This window comes from Polyodon spathula, chromosome 3, assembly GCF_017654505.1.
Source record: "Polyodon spathula isolate WHYD16114869_AA chromosome 3, ASM1765450v1, whole genome shotgun sequence".
NCBI lineage: Eukaryota > Metazoa > Chordata > Actinopteri > Acipenseriformes > Polyodontidae > Polyodon > Polyodon spathula.
Genome location: NC_054536.1, coordinates 6,253,389 through 6,276,044, shown reverse-complemented (window position 1 = coordinate 6,276,044; position 22,656 = coordinate 6,253,389). Strand labels below are relative to the sequence as shown.

Sequence of the window (22,656 nt, the reverse complement as noted above, 5' to 3'; positions counted from 1 at the left end):
GTATCCTGACATTATGTTGTCAGTTACACATGATCTCCATCTTATTGGCACCAATCACAAATACAGCACAAGAGATTTGCATGCCTTTACATTAACATCATTCAGTCACTGAGGAATTTGAGATGTGAATGCTGTGATAGTGCTGCTTCATTGTCTGCGTCTTCCAGAGTGTTGGAGCAGATGTTCCAGCAACATTCCAATAATAAGTGCAATCCTACTGCATCCATATCGGCACTCAATTCAAGAAGGAGCCAATCTGAGTCATCACCTTCTGGGTTTGTCCAACAATCCCAACGATGAACGATAGTCTTCTGCGAATGTTCAGGAACGAGGACAGCCTTTTTGTAAATAAAAAAAAAAACGAACTTCAAAAAAACAACTTCTTAACAAAACATTTATTTCAGCGGAATCTTTGGAATGTAGTAGTCATAGTTCAGCGTAAATGATAACAACAGCTACATGTGATTTCAAGGCTGTCCCATGTGTAAGAGTACAAACATTAGATAAAGTTAAGGCCTTGCTGTTCTTCTCTACAACAGCAACTTACAGAAGCAGTATTGAAAATAAAGTTTTGATAAAAAAATCTGCAGTTTTATGACAGTACAAAACGTAAAGCAATAATGTACTAGTTAAATGGAAACATGTTACTATAGGAAATTTGTATACCTTTTTTTCAATAATGAAAACATCTTATTTATTTTACATTTCAAAATTATGTCACATAATCTGAAACCATGTAAAAAGAATTGTGTAACACTGTTTTTACAAATCAATAACCTTATAAACACATAAACTTCTTAAATATATTTATCAGTGCAAGATTGTTTTTTTTTATTTATCTAAAGCTACAGTATCCTTTGTGTATTTCTACATTTCACATGAGAGAAACATTTAAAAAAAAACATGAGCCAGCTGTATTGCAGTATACTGTATCTTTTCAACAGAAAATAAAACATGAAACGTGCAGAACTGTGCTTCACAGTTCAAAACCTTTCTTATTTATATTACCTTCACAGCTATGGATGTCCTATTATGAGAGCTAGTTTGAAACCAGTTTTGCCTTTACTGCTAAAAAAAAAAAAAGCGTTTACTAATGTGTTTGCTGCTAAAGTTTTAATGTGGTCATATTTTTAAATCACATACATGCCTGTTTTCCCCAAGCAAAGCACCCACACATTTCTCACCATTTTTACCACTGAAAATACAACCAAATGCATTAGCATCTATTTAACAATGGCACCCATCTGACACACAAGGGCTCCGTGTGACCTGTGTGGTTACATCGTGTAGCGTGCACTGCACACTTACTTAACCGAAGCGTCTTTACATTTTGTTATCCTGCTGGATGTCATGGAAATGCATAGCCCTTTTTAACCTTTAGCATGCCTTTCTTGATCCAGCTGGACTGGATCATGTGCGCATGCTGTGCTGTGGTCGAGGCCGTCCTTCATGTAAAACCTGAAACCAAAGCCCCATTTGCTTGGCGTTGTGATTTGTAGATTGGATCCATGGTACTTGTTGGGAAGGTGCGAGGGCACTGCTTTTTTGCTCTGCTTTGTCTCTGAGCCAATGCCTTCAAAGATGCTTCACCCTGTATGGGGTGAAGACGTTGCTGTGAAAGAGGATGCATGCTTCAAAGGTTTCAGGGAAGTGATATAAGTCTGCACGCCTTTAATAACAGGGCTGCAAGAAACCAGGCTTGGACTGGAGCAAAGAGAGATGCACAGCGTCCCTCCCCCTCCCCCACCCTAGCTAGACCACTGATCACATTACAGGAGATTGTCAGCAAAGCACTTGTCTGGTTGTATTTCACACTATACACACAAAACCAAAGAAAGGGATACTGCAGCTTTTTTTAAAAAGGGCAAAAAAATATATTAAACTCATATACAATACGTGAGTCGTGTCAAAACCTTAGGGAAGCAGTCGCTTTGGTTCTGCCTCAACCACACAATTCTTATTTCGCTAGCAAATTGGTTTTAATTGAAAAGGGATGTAAAACTCCAAAATAAACTACAGAAACCAACAAGCATGTAATAAAGGCCCTGCAGGAACTATACATCAGTCAGACCCTTGTCAGAGACAGTGACCTGGGGTTGTACTGCATTGTACATTACTGTGCTGTATGTCCCTCGGAAGTATAATACTACATATTTGTCAGGATGGTTCATTTTGGTATTTTACATTTTTTAATTAAAATAAATATATATATAAAATAAAACATCTCCTTCAAGAAAATGATAAATACTTGTAACATTGTCTTAATTGGTCTCAACACCAGCATATGATTATTAAAAATGAAAATGAAAAAATTAATACAAATAACAATAATATTAATAATAATCTGGCTGTACATCTTTCATTTCTATACACAGTGTCCCTGTTTTGTAGGCTTCTTTCACTGCAGCTCCTGAGAAAAGCTTGGCTCAGTCGCAGTCCCTACAATCCTCTTTCTTCTCGAAAGTTAAAAGCAGTTCCCATCCGCCTTGTTTAAATCCTGGGGCTCATTTGTCTCCATGTCTTCTCTCATGCCTCTGAATATGAATTCTGTGAGTTAAGTTTGTCTTTTTTGAGTTTGACTCCATCTACAAGTTCAAAATTATAGTTCTCCAAAGCTGACAAGTTCCTTTCTGCCATTCCGCCATGGGAACAGGCACAGTAAAGGACGACTCCGCAGATGGCCCCGAGAAAGACCCCTAGAGCGCTCATGGTGATGATAGTAATGAGAATGGGGTCCAGGGTTTTTAGCATATTCCCTTGGATCTCTTCATTTTCACTGCTGTTGTCAGGATACTCATACTCTGGTGTAAGGTCTAAAATGAAGAGAGGAGAAAAAAAATTCTTAATGACAATGAAAAACACAGTTTGTGTCTCCTGGGAGTTTTCAAACTTCTTCCTTCAATCCACAATGGTTACCAAGCTACAACTGTGTTTACAGAATGGTGAATTTTTCACAAAATCACAGTATTATAATAACAAGAACAATAATAATAATGAAGAAGAAGAAGAAGAAGAAGAAGAAGAAGAAGAAGAAGAAGAAGAAGAAGAAGAAGAAGAAGAAAAGGAAGAAGAAGAAGAAGAATAAGGGTTATATCTTTAAAACAGCATGTGAAGTGACTGAGTGTAATGCAATAATATACCAATGTTTTTTGTCACTGGGTCTATATGTGAATTTTGGATGCCATTTTGTTAGATATCTCACTTATAAAAGTTTCCCACAGTAAAAGCATGATAAAGCATAGGCAAGCATTGTAAAGAACAGTGTGGTATGGTAAAGCACATTGATAAACATGGCAAACCAGGGTAAACTATAGTAAATGCATTGCTGTATAACCATGGGACAGGCATGGGACAAATACGAAAAGTGATGAACTTTTCTAAGGAATCAAACCCAATAATGTCGGTGGACTTATTGCATTCAATCTTGAGTACATTCGCCCCACACTGCAGTAAGCAGCACTACATTTAAATGCCAACCCTTTTATTACAGCAGCTCAGCACTACTGCTTATACTACTGCTCTGGAGCTCTGTGGCACGACTGGTCCCTGTGCTGCTGTGTGTGTAACAGAAACATTTTCAAATGTCGATTACAATACCGTTGGGAGGAGTAAATAGTATTTTATTTGTATTTTTATAATATCATATTGCTTCAGTTGTGCTGTGTAAGCTGGATTCTTTTGTCCAAGCTGTCAAGGGACCCACTTTACTGTAAATCCAATGTTTGTGTAGAGGGTGTGAGTGTGTGTGTGTGTGTGTGTGTGTGTGTGTGTGTGTTGGGTGGTGGGGTGTACAGAAATGCCATAAATCAAAACTATTAAGCAATTAAAAAAATTATAAAAGGAAAAAAAAAAGCTTTTTAAAGACAGAATGTACAAACTGCTGAAGGCATTATTATTATTATTATTATTATTATTTATTTATTATTATTATTATTATTATTATTATTATTATATTATTATGGAATTCGTACCAATATCATCAATGGAGTTTCCAGTGTCTGGATATTCTGTTGGAATTTCTGGATCTAAAAAAACAAACCATTACAAATTGTCAAGTAGGGAAATATTTCACCAACAGTAAAAAAATAAATAACCTGCAGTCAGACTACTTCTTCACTCTGTGTGAATAACTCATATGAATATAAATAAACACAAGCAACGTGAAAACAGATTTTCTTGCACCTTCATGGTTTTTTTAAAATAAACTGGGGTATTAAAAAAGCCTTTTCTGGTAAAGAGGGAATACACAACCAATCAACTCTTAATGTAATGTAATTGAGTCCCTGCTGTGTGCCATCGACTTACCCCTGCAATCTCCCATATGCATGTCATCCAATATGTTCACATCATCCAGCGCGATGTCTCCCCAGCTGCTGTTTTCAATTACTGCTTCCATCACAACCTGTTCAGATATCACTGTTAGTTGATATTACCCCCCCAAAGAAACCATCTACAGACTGTACCAATGTAAAATACAGCATCTACATGAAAGGGTTTGCTCATTTAAAACAGCTTTCATATCTGTGTATAGTTTGTGGTTCCTGGTAAAGGGACAGGAATTTTGTGGTCTTTTCTTAATTCTTGTATCGTAACGCATACCCCTTTTTTTTTTTTTAGTAATCTCACATTGCTAAATAAGCCACCCTTTAAAAAAAAAACAAGCAAAAAAAATAAAACAACTGCCTACATGTAATAGGCAGGGTTTTGTGACATACTACCATTACTGTGTCTGTCCTGTCCCCTGTTGGTGAGTTGAGATGAGGTTAAAAGCTCTAAAACTATGAATTCAAACAAGCCCAGCTCTTTTACGCTCACTTCCAGTGCGCGGGGTCGCTGGTTCGTGCCCAGCCTCTGCCCTGTTACACACACGCACATCACGTTACGGTAATGTACGCTTCTTTCACTGGGACGGTACCTGATATGTGTATGGGCTCTGAGGAATCACGAGCCGGCCCTCTCGCCAGCGGCTGCCCTGATGCCCGCTGACGGTCCACAGAATGATTTCCACGGGGCCTTCTGCGGTTTGCTGCCTCTGTTTGACCCTCAGGCGGCCGATGTGAGAGCCGAACATGTGATACCAGAAGGACATGCAGAGATCGGAGCTCTGGGGAAGCACGGTGGGGCTCAGCAGCCGTGCCACTTCATTCTCCGGCTTCCCATTCGCCAGAGCGGAGATGAAGTTACCACCGTCTGCATTTAAAACATGAGCCAGATGTTACAAAATAGTAATAATAATGAATAGGAATACATCCCCATGTATACAAACCTGGTATATAAAGAGTAATTATTCATATACAAGAAGGCTGGCCAAAGTTGACTTTTCCAGTCCTGGTCTTTGATCCAATCCTACTCTAAATTATGTAACCAATGAAACCTCCATCCAGACCCTGAATTAGCTGATGACATCATTGTACTTGTTAAACCTGGAGTGGAATAGCCCTCCAGGACCGTGATTGGACACCCCTGGCCTACAATCTTTATTTCACTATAAAATAGGTTTTGCTGTTGGAATGAGGAGCTCAAGCTTACTTAAAACTCATATATAAAACCTGTGGGAGTGCTGGTGTCTCTCACCTCCTGTATGGTCCTGATTTGGCCCAGTGTTACTGGTTGGTTTCCCACTTGACTGCAGCCTCCACTCCCCTTCCTGCTGCCAGCCACACATAGGCTGGTCTGCACCCCAGCCAAAGTCACAATTGAACCAATGAATGTTCGTGTCTAACAGGGGAAGATAAAGAGGCACACTCAGTTAAAGTGAACTGTTAAGACTGCTTCGTAATGGTTGGGAAAATCAAATCAATGCATGATTAAAATGCATGAGCTGGAGGGGTTGTAAAAAGCAGACAGGTCCCTTGTATTGAAAAAGGTGGAAGCTGAATTTGAAAGATACAAGTGGAAAACACAATTAAACTGTCCAATATGCTACTCATGGCTGACTGAGCTACAGAACTGCTGAAGCCATTAATGCTGTAGAACTGAGACTTAAACACAAGATGGCAGCAAAGAGCTTTCACAAGCTTAAATTAAAAGCAGAAGTCTGACTGCAACAGCAAACGAAGACAAAAAAAAATGTTCACAAGAAAAGGGGTGGGCAGGAGCAGAAACTGAATTCCTTACAGAGCTCAAATCCGTAACACATTAATTCATTAATCTGTGTAAACAAAAACAGCTAAATCTTACTTAGAGATGGCTAATTAAACAAGGTTATTGCTAAAACTGAGAGAATGCTATAACATGTTCAGAGCTCAGTATTCTAAGAAAAGCATAAAAAGGGGGTCATTTTTAATGAGGGGAGCTGTACACTTTAAAGCAGGACGTGCTCATGTAATGGGCCCACATTCCACAGAGCTGGTTCTCTGGAGACAGCTATATGCCAGCAATTGCATGCTTCACAAAAACAGGAATTGACTAAGCAACTTTATTTGCTATTGAAGCAATGAAAGCGCAGGCCCTGCCTCAGGCTGCTCCAATGTCTCGCACGACACAGTTGTGCTTTCTTGCCCTGTGTTAACAGTAAATCCTTTTCTTTCTAGTTTTAATTTATCAGTCATTCGTGGTTCCAACAGCATGGAACCTATCAAAAAGCTCATGCGAGCAAATGTTGCTGGAAAAATACTGGTAATCTGTTCTTTACCGTCTATGTTTGTATCTCTCTTTGATGCATTAAATGGTGGCTGCTCTTGTTTTTAGGTCTGAGGTATTTAATAGATATAATATGAAAAAAATAGGAATAGAAATGTATGGCAGAGGGGTAAAAATAGATAATTACGAGATTCAATTTCACACATTGCACAGTACATCAAGGATATTGTGCTGATTATTATTTTGTATTAAATGTTATTATACCGGGTAAGGTTTTTTTTTCTTTTTCAGGATCTCATTTTGGAATCTATCTTGCATTTATTCATTCAAACCCAGTGACAGAATGACTGGGGAAATCGCACTGTTCCCAATCAGCCTGTTTTCCCAATCCAGCTGCTTTAACATCTTTCTCACCTGGAAGTTCTGAGGTATCCCCACCTGTCGGCTCATCTGTGATCTGCACAGCTCCACCACCTAGCCAAGGAATAGGAACTGGGTTAGATATCTGCTGGACAACTGCAACATAGGCATGGTTACCAACAAAAGTTACTGCATGTTTTACAAAGCTTTTAACTTCAGCATCAAATGTGTCCTACTAAAACTAAAAGGGGTTAGTTGATTTCATGTCGTCCTTTTTATTTTTACACAAAATGTTCCACATTCCACATTATTTAAAGGGATAAGCTGTAAATAGAGCGGCATTCAAGGGAAACTAAACAAAAAGCTAGATACCCCTTGACCATGGTATTTTAGTTTTTTTTAGTGTTTTTTAAGTTTTACCATGCTTTCCCCATGAATATAATATGCATCTACCATTGTTTACCCTGCTTTGCCAGTACGGTAATATGCTTACCATACCTCGCTATTCTTTACAAAGCTTACCAATGCTTTACCATGCTTTCATTGTGTTTTATTATACTTTGCTATGCTTTTTCTAAGGGAAACTTTTAGAAGGGGTGTCCATTGAAACTTGATGAAAGAGACTGGCATGGGCAGAAAGCTGGCAATGGAATGAGGGTGGTGTTAGCACCTGGCGAGTCGTAGTCATCACCTGTGCCACTGTGACAGTTTGCCTGGTCGTCATCACACTCGTCCGTCAGGCTTATCGCCGTGGTGGTGGGAACCGAAGTGGGAGCTGGGAAAAACAAACACACAGCTTCAGACACGTACCACCCTACAGTCGAGCACCACCAAAGAGTTCCATGGAATGAGTTTGTTTGAATAGTGCTGCTGTCCGAGCCACTTTAACAGATATAGATGTGAAGCCTGGCAGCAAAACTGATACCATTCCAGCATTTGACTTCAGCTCTAATCTTCCATTAAGTGGCCTTTTCAAAAAAACACTTATTTTACTAACTATTTAATTTAATTAGAAATATCCTTAATAGTAAAGAATAATAGCACATCAAATAAAAATTCTGATACTGTACACTGGGGAAGCTGACATCATAAACTACAACACAGAGTTAAAGCATGGAAGAACCCAATGCTGTAGTCATGGGTAATGTCCATCTTCATGAGGGCAACTGGTAGGAGATGTCTTGTTTAATTAGTGTATAACTGAGAATTTGTTTTGGCTTCATAAACATAACATTCAAAAGCACACTAGGATTTGGAATGGTGTACTATTCTAGACATTCTCATTTATTGATCTTTATTATGTTAAAAAACACACATGACCTAACTGGGGAATACTGGGGGCCTGAGGTTACTACCCATTAGTTCTACCAAAATAACCATTACACACACACACACACACACACACACACACACACACACACACACACACACACACACACACATATATATATTCTGTCATTCCTTCAGTGCCATTTCAGCACGAGGAAATGAGTAGGCCTGATGGAAAATGAAATACCTTCAATCTCGCAACCAAGGAGCTCCATTCTCAGTCCCAGCCCCGAGGATGCAGCCCGTTCTGGGTAAACCCGGATGAACCTTGTCAACAGTGGCTCAAACGTTCTCAGCTCAGGGGTGTCGTAGTTGCTATTACCTTCAAATGTCTGCGGAACATCGGTGGAAGGAAGAAAGGAAAGACATATTGGCGAGAATCCTAGCAGTGATAGATGCTAATAGTTTTACAGTGCAGAGGCCTCCTGGGGTTGAAAGTGGGTTAAGATAATCCATATTGTTTCGAAATGGCTTCTTCCTTCATTTAAAATAGATTAAAGCACACTCAAACAGGTGTAGCATGACTAGATGAATGGCGGTTACTGACATTGGATTGGCATTCGTCAGTATAGAGTTTCAAACGGCATTCCTGGTAAAGAAACCTAGTAAACAATGTATAAAGTAACCAAACCGAAATGCTTTGAACACAGCTTCTGAGGATGTCACTTGTGAGGCTTTATCAAAGGATACACTCAGCAGCAAATTTGTACCACACATAATTATCTAACTGATATAAGCAGAGTGAATGCAAGAAACAGCAATCTGTTCCCACATCGCTTTGAAGACTGTTTAAAGGGCTTTATGAAAGAGGACACAGGAAACAAGACCATGGAAATTTGGATTTCATTTGTTCATAAATCACATATTAAGACATCTGGAAGAGATTTTGGATTGTTGTACCCGTCCCTTGTAACCAGGCACAGAGTTTAACCGTATTTCTTGGGAAGTAGGCTCCACACTCAAAGCATAGCACTGCTGACAGATACATCTGAGACCTGCATTGATGTTACATGCTTCTTTCTAGTCCTATAACGATTCTCAAAGCTTAAAAGTGAAATTTGACTTTCAGGTTACAAAGCTTCATAGAAGGAATACGAAACATGATTTGTAACCAGAACAAATGAATAGGGACATGTCAATTGAAGAGGGGAGGGTTAAAGAATTAATAATGCAGGTAATATATTATCTGCTTGTAATATATATTACTATGTACATTATTGTAATAGGTTTGGAGCTGGGCTTGTTTGAATTCACGGTATATAATATATGATAATGGCAGAAAACTCTTTCAGTTCATAATGAATTTGTCTACAGAATGCTGTCCATATGGGGTATTGGTTCAGTGCTTCTCGAGTCAGAGGTTTAGCTCTTAAAACTTTTAAATAGATACAGTACCCAAGAATACAAGCATCACTTGCAAGGTATGACAATAACTAGGGCCACATTTGAAGGTACTCCATATAAACACATGACCCCTAGGCAGTTGAGAAATAAAGAAATGGTTGGGTGACTAGATCATCCTTACTCACCTTGGGCTTATTTCCAATGGCATCCATGATCATCTTCCAGTCTGAGCCGTTGTTGCTGTAGCCGATCCTGAACTTCCTCATGAAGACCTTGTTCTCCCTGTGCTTGCCTCCCTGGATGATGAGCCCCCGCACCAGCTTCTCCTTGGCCAGGTCCATCTGCAGCCACTCCTTGGTGTATGGCAAAGCCTGCGGCTGCAGCACCCAGCCAGACCGGCTGGTCAGGAGACGGGCGTTCTCGGGGACCCAGTTCCGGTCAGCAAAGTTGGAGGCTGTGATGTGACTGTCTGTGATGAGACCCGACACCATTCCCAGCATTCCAGAGCAGGGGTACTCTAGAAGAGGGGTAAGAGGGTTTGATTATGAGTTTGCTCATACTGTATGCAGTAATCAGAATTTAACACCACATGCAGGTACTGCTGGATATTTTAAAAAGAAAGACCAAACACATCAATATTTCCAAACCGACACCTTAACCACTGTGCAAAAAGAGTCAGGCCCCTTTTGCAGAGGTAGTTTACACATTGATATTCCTTATCTCACTCATAGGAGTCAGTATTATCTTCAGATTTCTCTTTCTTTACTCCAAATCTCAGATGCCTCAGAAAATAAAACAACAAAAACAATCTCGAAGGCCTCTAGTAATGCTGCGTGCAAATCAAGTCAGGGCGCTTCAGAACAACACAAGAGCCAACACAACACATGATGATTTCATGATTTTATAATAGGGGATTTGCAGAGAGCTGTTACTCAAGGCCAAGGTGGTAGATTATTTTTTCATAATCCTTGTTCCAAGGTTCTGAATTCTAGTTACTCCAACCTGCTCAGAATCAATTGCTTATAAATAATCCACTTTGGATGTCTAAATTAGCACCTCTAATTTAAAAAAGCACAAGGTAAACTAGCAGGCCTACCACTGCCAAGCCACTCTGATGAGTATGCTCATAGTTACTTAGTGAGACAATGGGTTTTTGGGAAATGGTTTTGTATGAAAATCTGTTTTGATTCTTTTCCATTATGAAGCTGTATACTACTTTTCAACTCAATCCACCAAGCTTCAGAAGACACAAACATCTAAACAAGGAAGCATGTAAATCACTATGTGCTATGTGCAGGCAGCCTGTGCACACAATAACATGTGCTGTATGATCATTCAGATCGAGGTGTTGCAGTTTCTTTAAGCATGATTAAATAGAAATCCATTCTCAGACACTACAATGAACAACCACATAAACCTTGAAGAATAGCTTGCAGTTTTCATTTACATGTGGGTAATGTTTAAATATTTTTCTAACTATGGAATGAATTGAACCCAGGGGCTCGAATCCATCTCTTGTGATTGCTATCGAAGTTTGTGTTGGAAGCTTTACAAAGGAAGGAACTTTCTGGAGAGCAACCACAAATAAAAAAAGCTGCAGAGGTAGAAATGAAGATTAAAACCACTATTACTGTAGCAAGGACCTCTACATGAAGCTTATTGCATCAAAAGACTGGAGGAAATCAGAGGGTCAGATTTGACTGAGAGCATCAAGACCAAATCATCAACACTGCATCAAAAAAACAAGCTGTAATCAACGAAAGAGATGGAGTTTTCTCAGCTAGGCTAACCATTTTAGTTGTTCCCATGAGGTCTTCTTCAGGGAGTCTTCTTTTGATTGTTACCCGCTAACTGAATCTCAGTGCTTTTGACTGAGCTTTTCCTTTATTCGTGCTGAACCAGCAAAATCACAATTTCTCCAACAAAACAAACACCAGAAAACATGACCTACGACAACTCACATAAAAGTTCCTTCAAAATGAAAAACTTAAATGACCCCAGTTTCTTCTTTGTCTATTCTGCTGTCCTTCGTTCAGTATGTCCTAACAACGAATCACTGTTGAGGCTTTCTTATGTTAATCACAAATCTCTAGGCTTCTTTGTACCTCAAATCAGGCCAGCTATTTCTTCCATCACACACTTTAACTCTCCAGTACAAAAAATGACAGTCCCTTCTGCCAGCTACTGCTGGCTTGAAACCACAAGGAAAAGCTAAGTGCAAACCAGCATAATAAACCACAATAGACAACCTGTGGTGCTTCATCATGACAGTGTATGGATGGGCAGGCTGGTTTGATGGTCAACCAAACACTTAACATCAGACAAGTAAGATTACCTTTCAACAGTTAGGCCCGATAAGAAAGTACAGCATTCATATGCATCTGAAGGCAGCAGGCTGTTATACTGCCATCTATTTTGCATCCTAACACCAGACACCATACATATGCAATAGGATTTAGCTCATTTATATTTTATAATTCAGTTCAAAGCAGAGGTGTGAGAAAATGCAGTTGGATTGACTTGCACTGACCAGAGATTTTACAGCCGTACACCTCGAAACGCAGTGCTATCCCGTTCTCCCACGTTGTCGGCCGAATGCGGACGAAACGAGTCAGGGTGGGTTTTGGAAGAGGAGTCTTGACAACATCTACATGATTTGTGTTCCCCTGGAAAATCTGTATTTAAAATAAAGGTGATGAATTATATACAGTGTTTTTTTTAAAGGACGTACATGAAGAAAAATGTATAAGCATGGGAAATGCATGACAAAACTGCAAAAATACAGTGGTAAACTTTTATAAGGGATAATAAAAAAAAAGTATGAATTAATTAAACAGAGCATACATGATATGAGTGTACGTTCACATATACAGTGCGGTACACTCTGTACATTGTAAACAGCTCCTCAACCTTTGTATAAATGAGAGGATTTTCTTTTTTTTGGTTAGGTTCTAGCTCAAGAAAAAAATCAATAATTAAATTGTTCAGCCTGCAGAAAGTTAAAAAAAAAAAACTAAAAACAAAACAAAACAAAAAACAAACAAAAAAAATAAATAAGCAATACTGTTATGGAATACCTAACAATACTGAAACTAAAATTATTACAGGTTTCTAGAATTCATGTGCTTTAGCAGGTCTGGGGTGGGCTGCCTCACTCTCTACAGTGTGGGGAAGAGATTCAGTTTTGGCACCTGATGTTAAATCACCGGGCCTGGATACAGTCAAGCTAACTAGGGAACAGCTTGCATACATTTGCCCAAAAAGGATTGAAAATGTTCTTATAGTGATTTATTTTAAATGAGAATCCAGAAAAAGCAAACAACTGGTTAACACTGTAAGTCTATTACTGTGATCTATAACTGCTGAGAAAATTTAGAGCTGATAAGAGCCTGCAATCAGACATAAACCTTGTGCATCTGTCACATTAGGATGCTGTTTTATTTTTCAGTGTTACTGTAACTAAAACTGACAACTAAAAAGGAAGACAATACTGCAGCAACTAATATGTTATATATTTGAACACAAACCTGAAGCCATGCTACTTATGCTTGAAGATTTCCTGCTGTTTATTGATTACTGAGACACTGTTAAATGGGGAAAGTCCATTTTTGCTGTTTCCCTTGACAGACCCAGTAATATCTCTGTATTATCGCCACAGCTAACAGCATTATCAAGACAAACCCAATTATCCCCCTACCTTCTGCTTAGAGCCTTCCTTCAGAGTAATCCAGTCTTCCCCATTGGAGCTCACATCCACTTTGTAGCTTTTCACGTAGTAAATTTTTGACGTTACTTTTGAGATGGCCCCTTGCGTTCCGATGGCAGAGACGAAGCGCAGAAACCCCAGGTCCACCTGAGCGAACAAAATGGATATCAAACTAGGCATTAGGAGACTATATGAGATCCTTCTGATTCTCTACCTGGAAATGAACTGATAAAAAAAAAAAATAGAAGATGATTACAATGCTGCTGTATAAACGGGCCATTGGGGAGCCACATCTAAACTGTGAGTGGGTAATCTGGGAGAGACCTTTTGAAGCATGCTTTATTTACATTGCCATTGAAAAATAATGCCTGATCACTCTCCATTACAGTACGCTAAAGTATAATTCAAACTGTTTTGCCTTGTAGCCACTATAGCAATAATGTGCAGTGATACAAGGAAACAAAGGTCGCCAAACAAGCAGCATTATGAATTTAAAATATATTTCTGTTGTGGATTTAGGACTGGGGGCAAAGTCTCGGCTGGCAGCTTCACTTCTATAAATACGGAAGATTAAATTGGAGGGCAGATGTGAAATGTACACCTGGTTTCAGTACCTCTCCGGTACAAACTCCCATCTAACTTGATAAATGCAGGTCAAGGCAGATGAAATAATCGAATGTCCAAGATTGTGGAATTGATGATTTAAAGATAATGTAGAGGAGGATGCTTTGAAGAGGAAAGTATTTGCTATTAATTAGTGGAACAGTAAAAATAAAAAATCAATCCTGCAATGCTTTCGACAGAGGTGACTCTGACATTGCACCCGGTTGCTAATGTAATATTTCACAGATTTCACTTCATTTTCTGACAAGCTTAATTTGTTTAACTCTGTGCAGAGCTGTGCTCACAGCACTTAGTGAACTTTTAGCATAGCCCAACAACACAATTCATCAAACAGCTTCCGCTGTCAGAGGCCTTAAACCCGCAAGTATTTCGGTTTGAAAGCATTCTGCTTTGATGCTGTTTGCATTGCAAGTTAGAAATGTAATAGCAATTTATTTTTCCATAGGAATTTTCATATGGCTTATTGCCTTCATCTTCTTTTTAGTTCTGTTTCCACATGTTCATGTGTGCTGCTTATCATTTTTAATCCACAGTTCAATTAAATGTGAATCCTTCTCGGTTTCTCCTGACAGGAATGACTGAGCACGGAAAAAAAAAGAACAGTCTTTATATTTCTTTGAGTAATGTGAATCCTTATAAGCCTGTTGTGAGTATTAAAGGCAGGCCAGCAAATAAGCTGAATGACAGCATTCAAATTACACAATCTCATATCTACATGTGAGTCACATGGGGGGGGGATTACTTTACAATTAAGAAAGATTTAAAAGATTTTACTTTACAATTAAGAAAGATTTAAAAGATTTTACTTTACAATTAAGAAAGATTTAAAAGATTTTACTTTACAATTAAGAAAGTCCCAGGAGACTTTTTTTGTATCTTATTTTGAAGATCTGTAGCAATAACAGAGTTGTCTGTCTTTAAATAAACACACACGAAAAGAAACAGCACAGGCTTCAGCATTTCTGCCAAAAGCCTTGAATCCCCTGAACATAAAATACATACTGCTGGATTTTGACAGACCTGTGCTTCCCCTAATGGAATAAAATCCTTGATATTAATAATAGGACATATATATATATATATTATATATATATTATATATATATTATTATATATATATATATATATATTAATATATATATATATTCTTTTTCTTTCCCTATTTTCCCTTTCATATCACTTTGGTATAATATATGGACTCATTTATATTTACTGCACTTGTTCATCATAACCCAATGTAATTTAAGAAACTAAAAACTAAAAAAGATCCTGGTTCTGTTCCAGAAGCTTCTCCCAGATAAAGTTACGTAACTTTGAAAATGTCTTTCAGTTCCTTTTTGAGTTACTGTATCCAGTTTTCAATTCCTACCTTAGCTTACTGTACCTTTGGGAGATAACCTAATTCTTCCACAGGACGTGAAATTTTAAAATGTTGTTTCCTTTTGTAAGGTTGTGAGTCTATCCTGTATAAACATCTCCAAATATATATTTTTTCGAAAGACACAAATTGTGTTTACTTTGTCTCAAGGCACCTTTGGGACTGTTATTCAGAGGGATTTGAAAACACACACAGCTGTAGGGAACTGTGCACTGTGAATCTGCATTTGAATCTTGTGAACAAGCCATGCACCAAAGTTCAATTCCAATGCAACCCATTACTCTCAGACCTGCTATAAACCATTGATATGAATAGCAATTTAACGATGTTTGTCTCTCAACAGTGACTTAATTCTGACATTGAGGAGAAAAAACCTGGTTAAGAAATCCCATTGAATTCTGAGTGCTTATTGAAAAGGGAGTCTCCCTTCAGTTGTGTATTGACAAGGAGTCTTGGTTTGATGGGAAGTGTAAGGAGGATTCTGTGTACATTTGCTTTAATTGCTTTAATGAGTACTCTGTGGTTTGAAAGATATGCCATCCATCACCAACTCTATTGCTAAGTAAATATTTTTCCTTCAATTTTGCTATTTCCTTCTTTTAACATAAAGCATACAGCTTAAGGGGCAATTGCATATCAATTTACCCAATTTGCATAATGAAGCAGAACCAATCATTTAAATATCTGTCTAATTTGCCAAAGTAATGTTTCTTTTATAGTTAAGAGCATGCTGGATTGAGTCATATCCATTAATATTTTTGAAAAACTGTATATAGCAGAAAAAAAAAAAAGTTTTTCTTTTAAACAAACAGCTATATCAAATATATTTTTATTCTGGCAGATTTTTCATTTTCAATTTTATATAGAACAGTTTCTAAAAAAAATATTTCACAAAATGCAAAACAACATAAATGACTTATGTGATGCACATTGGATCTTTTTGGTGAAGCTTGATAATAGTTTCCCTGGATTGTGTTCCTAATTTTTGACTACACTGCGTCAGTCCGTTCTGTCAGCAGGTAATGTGTGTACATGAGTCAGCTTCATGGGCAGAGTCTGTCAGCATCTATGACTAGACATTAGATGACCCTCAAGACTTTGCTCTGTTAATTTATTACACCCTATTTTATGAGGTTTTGGCAGACTGAAGTTAATATGAAGGGAGTCACAGAAGGTAAAATAATATTAATCCACCCAAAAACCTTTCAAATAAAAATGGAATAAAAAGAAACACACAACAATACGGTAACCACATTAACCAAAGTGGCTGTCCAGTAAACATCAAGGTTATAGAAGTGTGTCATGTAATTGGACGATTTCCCTTTCACTCGTTTAGTTATCTACATTATATAAAAAAGAAATCTCAACCCAAGCACAAGAAAACCCATTCTATGTGTTCTTTGCATTTGTTGATTGTTGCCTCTTAGCTGTACGATCAGTTTCAGCTATAATTACTGTATTAGTAAGAAATAAAAAACAAGCCTTCCTGTGTGGGCTATAGGAATTTGGAATTGGTACCCAAGGGACCTAACTGAAATGTTCTGTAGATTTTACATAAACAAAAACTTGACTATAAAATAAAACCAAACTCAGATATACGACTGTCTATGAAATTAAAATATCATCTGGTTCTGGTTAACTATGGAAATGCTGACATAAAAGACACATTCAAAGTAGGCCTATTGAAGTAAAGACAATGGGAGGAACTTTCTGGTTTAGAGGCAACTTACAAACCTATGAATGAAACAGCTTTTTTAGTACAGACTAATTAAGCATTTTTATCTAACAGGTTTAATGAGAAAAGGAAGTTTGTTATAATAATTATTATTGCTTTTTTTTTTTTAACAATCTCTCAGTTCTTGAAGACACTGCACAACACGTCTGGTCGAAATGTTTGTCATTGAATTTATTATGTTTTCTTTTGTATTTCTCAACTTCCCAACTCTTGCAGAGAAGCAATATTTCTCACAGTAGCCAGGATACTGGGCAACTTGATAGGGCAAGGTAAACCCAATTGTGTTGAACCTTAATGTTATTTGCATTGAAATTGAGCTAGAATTGCTTTTATTATATTATTATGTATTATGATACCCCTGTCGTCCTGGTTAATGAGCAGGGGTTGTCTTAAAAGCCTCTTAGATACATATTTTGTTTTTATTATAGGAATTCAGTATTGACAATAACAGTTGTCATGTACTGTATATATAAAAAGATTCACATCATTTGATGAAAACCTACAGTACTACATTATGGGGTGTTGCAGTGTTAGTTTGTGTTCGTGTGAAAGGGTGACTGGTTCCCCCTGTCTCGTATTGTGGTGCCGTGGAGACAGTGGTAATTCATGTGATTAAGCAGAGCAGACTGAAAGCAGCAGGAGCTGAGTTAACTGACCCACAGCTGACAAATTAGGGACTGGAAGCAGCAAGACTTGGACACCCATTCCAGGTGGCAGGTTTAGTTTGTGAAGTAAGCTGTTTCAGCACTGACTTCTACAAGCAGCGTAGGTTAAAATGATAGACAAGCACTGCTTCTGGAAAGCATGTCTGAGCCAGAGTCTGTATCACAGGAGGCAACCCTATTGAAAATCTTTTTGTTTTGTTTTTGAGCTGGCAAACAACAAAAGTGCATATCTGCGCATAAATCAGTCTCTTGTTTTGTGTGCTAACGTGGCAGACTCAGCAGCTACCATATAACAAAAAGCCTTTCTCTGTGAAAATGTTTTAAAGTAAAATACTCATGAATAGCTAAATTGTTTCTCTCACTGTAAGGCACAAGAATAACCCTGACGGAGCTTTGTTTTTTTGGGGTTTTTTTTTCAGCATGGCAGGATTAACGTATTTTACAGGCTGCCATACACATAATCTGCATATACAATTCAAAGCTTGATTCCAGCCTTGTAAACTGTTATGCTCATTTGGCCAATCACAGCATAATTCCGACTTCTTATTTCAGGCAGCTTTTTTATATCCTGCTTTTTATTTGCTTGTTCACGTTGGAAAAGCACCTAAAGCACATTGACTGAGTCAACTTTCTTCCAGGACACTCTCTTACTAGACAAGAACTTTAATTACTATTCCAGATTTTAATTACTTATCATGTGGGCCATGGGGCCCATGGGCTGAAAATATCTCTCACAGGTTGCTAGCACCAGTCACCAGTAACAATGGAAAGCGGACACAGTTGCATTTAAGCACCCAGAGCTAATTGAAAACACATTTGTGCTTCCTGCAAAAACAGGATATCGTAACGCTAATTATTTTAGTTCCTGACATTAGTTATGTGTTTTTTCCTAACCAGAGAAAGGGTTAAGAAAACGGATCTCTTCCTTACATCTTGTACACGTTGGGGGAAGTCCATAATTAGCGACTTGCTTATATCGGCTAGATTAAATTGTATGGAATTTACCATGATATGCCAATGACTGACAGCTAGAAAAACAGCGAGCAAGACAGGAGGGAATTCAAGCAGCCACGGGAATGTCAGACTGGCTCCATCGACAATATTTACAAACCTTAACCTGCCATTTATCTTTATGTCAGAAAAATGAATGTGTTCTCGTGGGCTGATGGGCTTCAGGACTTGAACCTAAAGACTGTACAGTAAAAATCTTTCTTTAACCTTTAAACTACTGTACTCGCCTAGATAACACTTTCAAGAGAAGATCAAGCTTGCACTGATCATTTTTATAACACATTTTCACTATTTCCTGATCATGCTTAACACAGTTTTGATTATAAAATCCCTAATGAAATCTATATTCTTAAAGTAATAGCTAGCTGGAGAAGCACCAATCTATTGGTAGATTGCAATCTTAATTCTGAATGACTGCCAATATACTTATTTAAACTGGACAAAGCCTCCACACGTGGCTCGATTCAATGCATGTTACTGGGCAAACAATACCATTGCTTCTTCAGGAATGATTTATCATCTCAAAAGGCAAAAAATGTAAAGTAAATAAAAAAATACATATTTCACGTCATGGGTGTGATTAATATCGGCTGTCTCAGATTATAATCTTATTTTAAAATTGCTTCTTGCTGCATTCCAAAAGCCAACTAGTTAACACCTAAAATAATATATGCCACAGATCACTTCTTAAACCTAAAACTGAGGAGTTTAGTTTCAAAAATACTTCCCTATTTCGAAGAGCAGACTCGGTTGTGTGAGGCGATCGTCCCTGCGTGCTTGATTCTGATTATATGGGGACTGAGCTCCATACATCCTTCTTTCATTTCCCTGACAGTACATTAAGTATTCATTCAGAGCACCTGTTCATATCTCTGTGTGGAATTGTTCTCAACACGTTCTGGCAGAGTGTCTGCCTATTTGTAGTCACTGCATTTTCTAAAACATGCTTGCTCTGGAAAGTAAATCGAAAAATGTAAAAAGCACAGCGATGATGTTTCTGGTAGGAAACAGACATTGTTTTGGGTGCTTATAAAAATGCAGTGCTCAGACACCCCACAAAAAGGCTCCAAAGTCCCCTTGTAACTCTGTGATTCGAAAACCCTTCAGTCAAATGCCTCTCTTAATGCTGTAACAGCCAATTTCATTTGAACCTTTTTGAATGGCTCGATGGGCTAGTGAATGAATCAGTCTCAAAAACAATAATAATAAGAGACGTTGACTCATGGTGCATCATCTAACGATGAGTGAAACGCTCTGCCTTCACCAGTGACTGAATGTTTACGAGCGAGACCAGCTGTCCTTCAACAAACAGGGTGGATCAGCTGTCGATTTCTGTAAATATGCCTTCGGATGACAGAATAAAGGCGTGGCAAGAACACATCTGCCGTTCTTTGGTAATCTGAACAATACTGGGACTTACAAAACACTGTCTCTTGAGTACAAACATCAGACTGGACTCTATATAAGTACCAGTAATATCAACACAAGGGTGCATGAGAGAGACAGGAAAGCTGCATAAACAAGAAAAACAGAAGAAGACACGTACTGTATACACAAGGAAATCAACACTACTGGGCAGGTAATTTAACAATGCTGCAGATTGACATAATTAATATATATATATATCTATATATTATATATATATATATATATATATATATATAATATATATATATTATATATATATATACACACTGCACATTCAATTAAAAAATTCGATTATTCATCAGTAAATTCAACATGCTAGCTAACCTCCTGCAGCACATGTCCCCATGTTAACTATCTCTTGAGCTACAGTATGTAGAATATGTTGTACTTATATTTCTGCATTTTAATGATATTATATTAAAATCCACGAGAAATTGGTTTTAAATGCAACATAACAAATCTCCTTATTGAACTGCGTTGTAGTTAATAATATAAATAATTTGGCACAAAATGTGTTGTTCGATAATCAGCCAGTTAACGAATCTCTTAACTTATATAAATATGATGGATTTGTTAATAAAGTAGAAGATAATGACAATCTGTATTTTGGTCATATCAAATCTTCAGTGGGAGTTTGAAACTTGAACTTCCCCTGCATAGCATGCTTAATCAAGCTGGAATTACCCATTTTACTCTTCTAATGATGTTGAAATTCATTAAACTCCTTTAGGATGCATGGCTATGGGACAGCAGAACGTGTTTAAACTATATATTAAACACCAACAGCAGAAACTGGAAACAGATGTGCATTTTTCAACTTTGGCATTGATCTGGGTCGGGAATTTCTCTGCCTGGTAATTCATTGCTTTTTTTTTTAGATCATAGAGAATGTAATACTAACAATTTTCCCATAAAAAGATCGATTGGATCAAAAAAAGCTGTAATATTTTAACTGCAATTGCCTTGGGGGGGGGGTTCTCCTGTTTTGTTTCACCTTACTAAATTATTGAAATAAAGACTAGCTCAATGCATCCTAATAAAAAACAAGGCTTGTTTGTGATCCACAGTCTCATTCATTTTGATGTTGTTTGTGATCCACAATCTCATTCATTTTAATGTTGTTTGTGATCCACAATCTCATTCATTTTAATGTTGTTTGTGATCCACAATCTCATTCATTTTAATGTTGTTTGTGATCCACAATCTCATTCATTTTAATGTTGTTTGTGATCCACAATCTCATTCATTTTAATGTTGTTTGTGATCCACAATCTCATTCATTTTAATGTTGTTTGTGATCCACAGTCTCATTCATTTTGATGTTGTTTGTGATCCACAATCTCATTCATTTTAATGTTGTTTGTGATCCACAATCTCATTCATTTTCAAAAATGAAATAAACACTCTTGGCATTACTGGAAGGCACTTATTAATAACATATTCAATATGAATTGACCTATTTTAATAATAAATACATTTCAATTTACTTAACCAAATAAGTCTTTATATATGATAATCACATACTTCATTCTGAGCACTGCACTTCAGCTAAAACTAAATGTGGGATGCAAGGTAATGTAGCCCCGTACACTAGAAGTACAGTAAGTATCGATTATTAACTAAACTGCACTTTGGCTCAATGCTCCAAGGTGCTTTGCTTAAGACTGAACACATTCACAAGACTACTGAACAATAGGGGTTGCTCAATCCTTTCTTCACTGGTTTGTAAGACTTCCTTTAGATTTAAAAGATACCCCACAGGAAATAGCTGAGAGCATGTTTTTCAGTCAATGGCTCAGTTATGTAGTGTTGTTTTGCACTAGCTTTTCCTATGCCAAACAATAGAAACAGCACTGCCCTTGTCTTAACCGGGAACACAGAGACCATTTCAATGATTACATTTGTCTGGAGGAAAGAGCTGGTGAAATGATTTTGATTGGAGTAAGGAAACACATCACTTAGAGGGTACCTTGGGCAAATATTTCATTTTGGTGTGAGAAACGGCCCCATTATTAGGCCCCAAGGAAGACAACAACAATTTCTTTAGCATGAGAAGCCTGGGAAGAGAAAACATATAGAAGGTTGTTGTTGTTTTATCACATCTGTGGGGATTAATTTACTAGATTATATTTATTGCCCCCTTCAGGGTTTATTTTCTGGATGTGTATGCTGTTAGACTCCAGTTTTGCTCATGTCTGCCCATCTAATATCACAGCATTTCTACTACATAACATAGGTTGGAGAAAAATGGCTAAGGGTTGTTGCTTTTCTGAAAGGCACTAAATAAAATGTGAATTACATTGACATAGTTGTTTTAACGTGGATAGACTTCAATATAAAGGTATGCTGAGTGCACTGCAGCTACACAGTACTTACACTTTCATTATTTAATATGTGTACTTTCAACAAAAAAGATACGATCAAGACAGTAACTACATGTTGTTAATGTATGGTGTTCAGGAATTTATAAACTTCAGTACTGAAACAGTATTGGG

General features: G+C 37.6%; 1 protein-coding gene across 2 annotated transcripts in view; it reads right to left on the bottom strand.

The window, feature by feature from the left end:
* Nucleotides 1–380: 380 nt before the first annotated feature.
* LOC121311124 (neuropilin-1a-like) overlaps nt 381–22,656 on the bottom strand; it is a 44,998-nt gene continuing 22,722 nt past the window's right edge. Inside the window, exons 8-18 of one of the 2 annotated variants that reach the window (XM_041243866.1) lie at nt 13,313–13,468; nt 12,146–12,290; nt 9,801–10,132; nt 8,459–8,603; nt 7,613–7,717; nt 6,997–7,056; nt 5,575–5,718; nt 4,916–5,190; nt 4,306–4,402; nt 3,972–4,025; nt 381–2,813 (exon numbers count right to left, since the gene is read on the bottom strand). In XM_041243866.1, coding sequence (XP_041099800.1) covers nt 2,527–2,813; nt 3,972–4,025; nt 4,306–4,402; nt 4,916–5,190; nt 5,575–5,718; nt 6,997–7,056; nt 7,613–7,717; nt 8,459–8,603; nt 9,801–10,132; nt 12,146–12,290; nt 13,313–13,468 — 1,800 coding nt within the window. In that variant the 3' untranslated portion in view covers nt 381–2,526. The remainder of the gene's footprint in view (nt 2,814–3,971; nt 4,026–4,305; nt 4,403–4,915; nt 5,191–5,574; nt 5,719–6,996; nt 7,057–7,612; nt 7,718–8,458; nt 8,604–9,800; nt 10,133–12,145; nt 12,291–13,312; nt 13,469–22,656) is intronic. The other variant, XM_041243870.1, reaches the window with a different exon arrangement.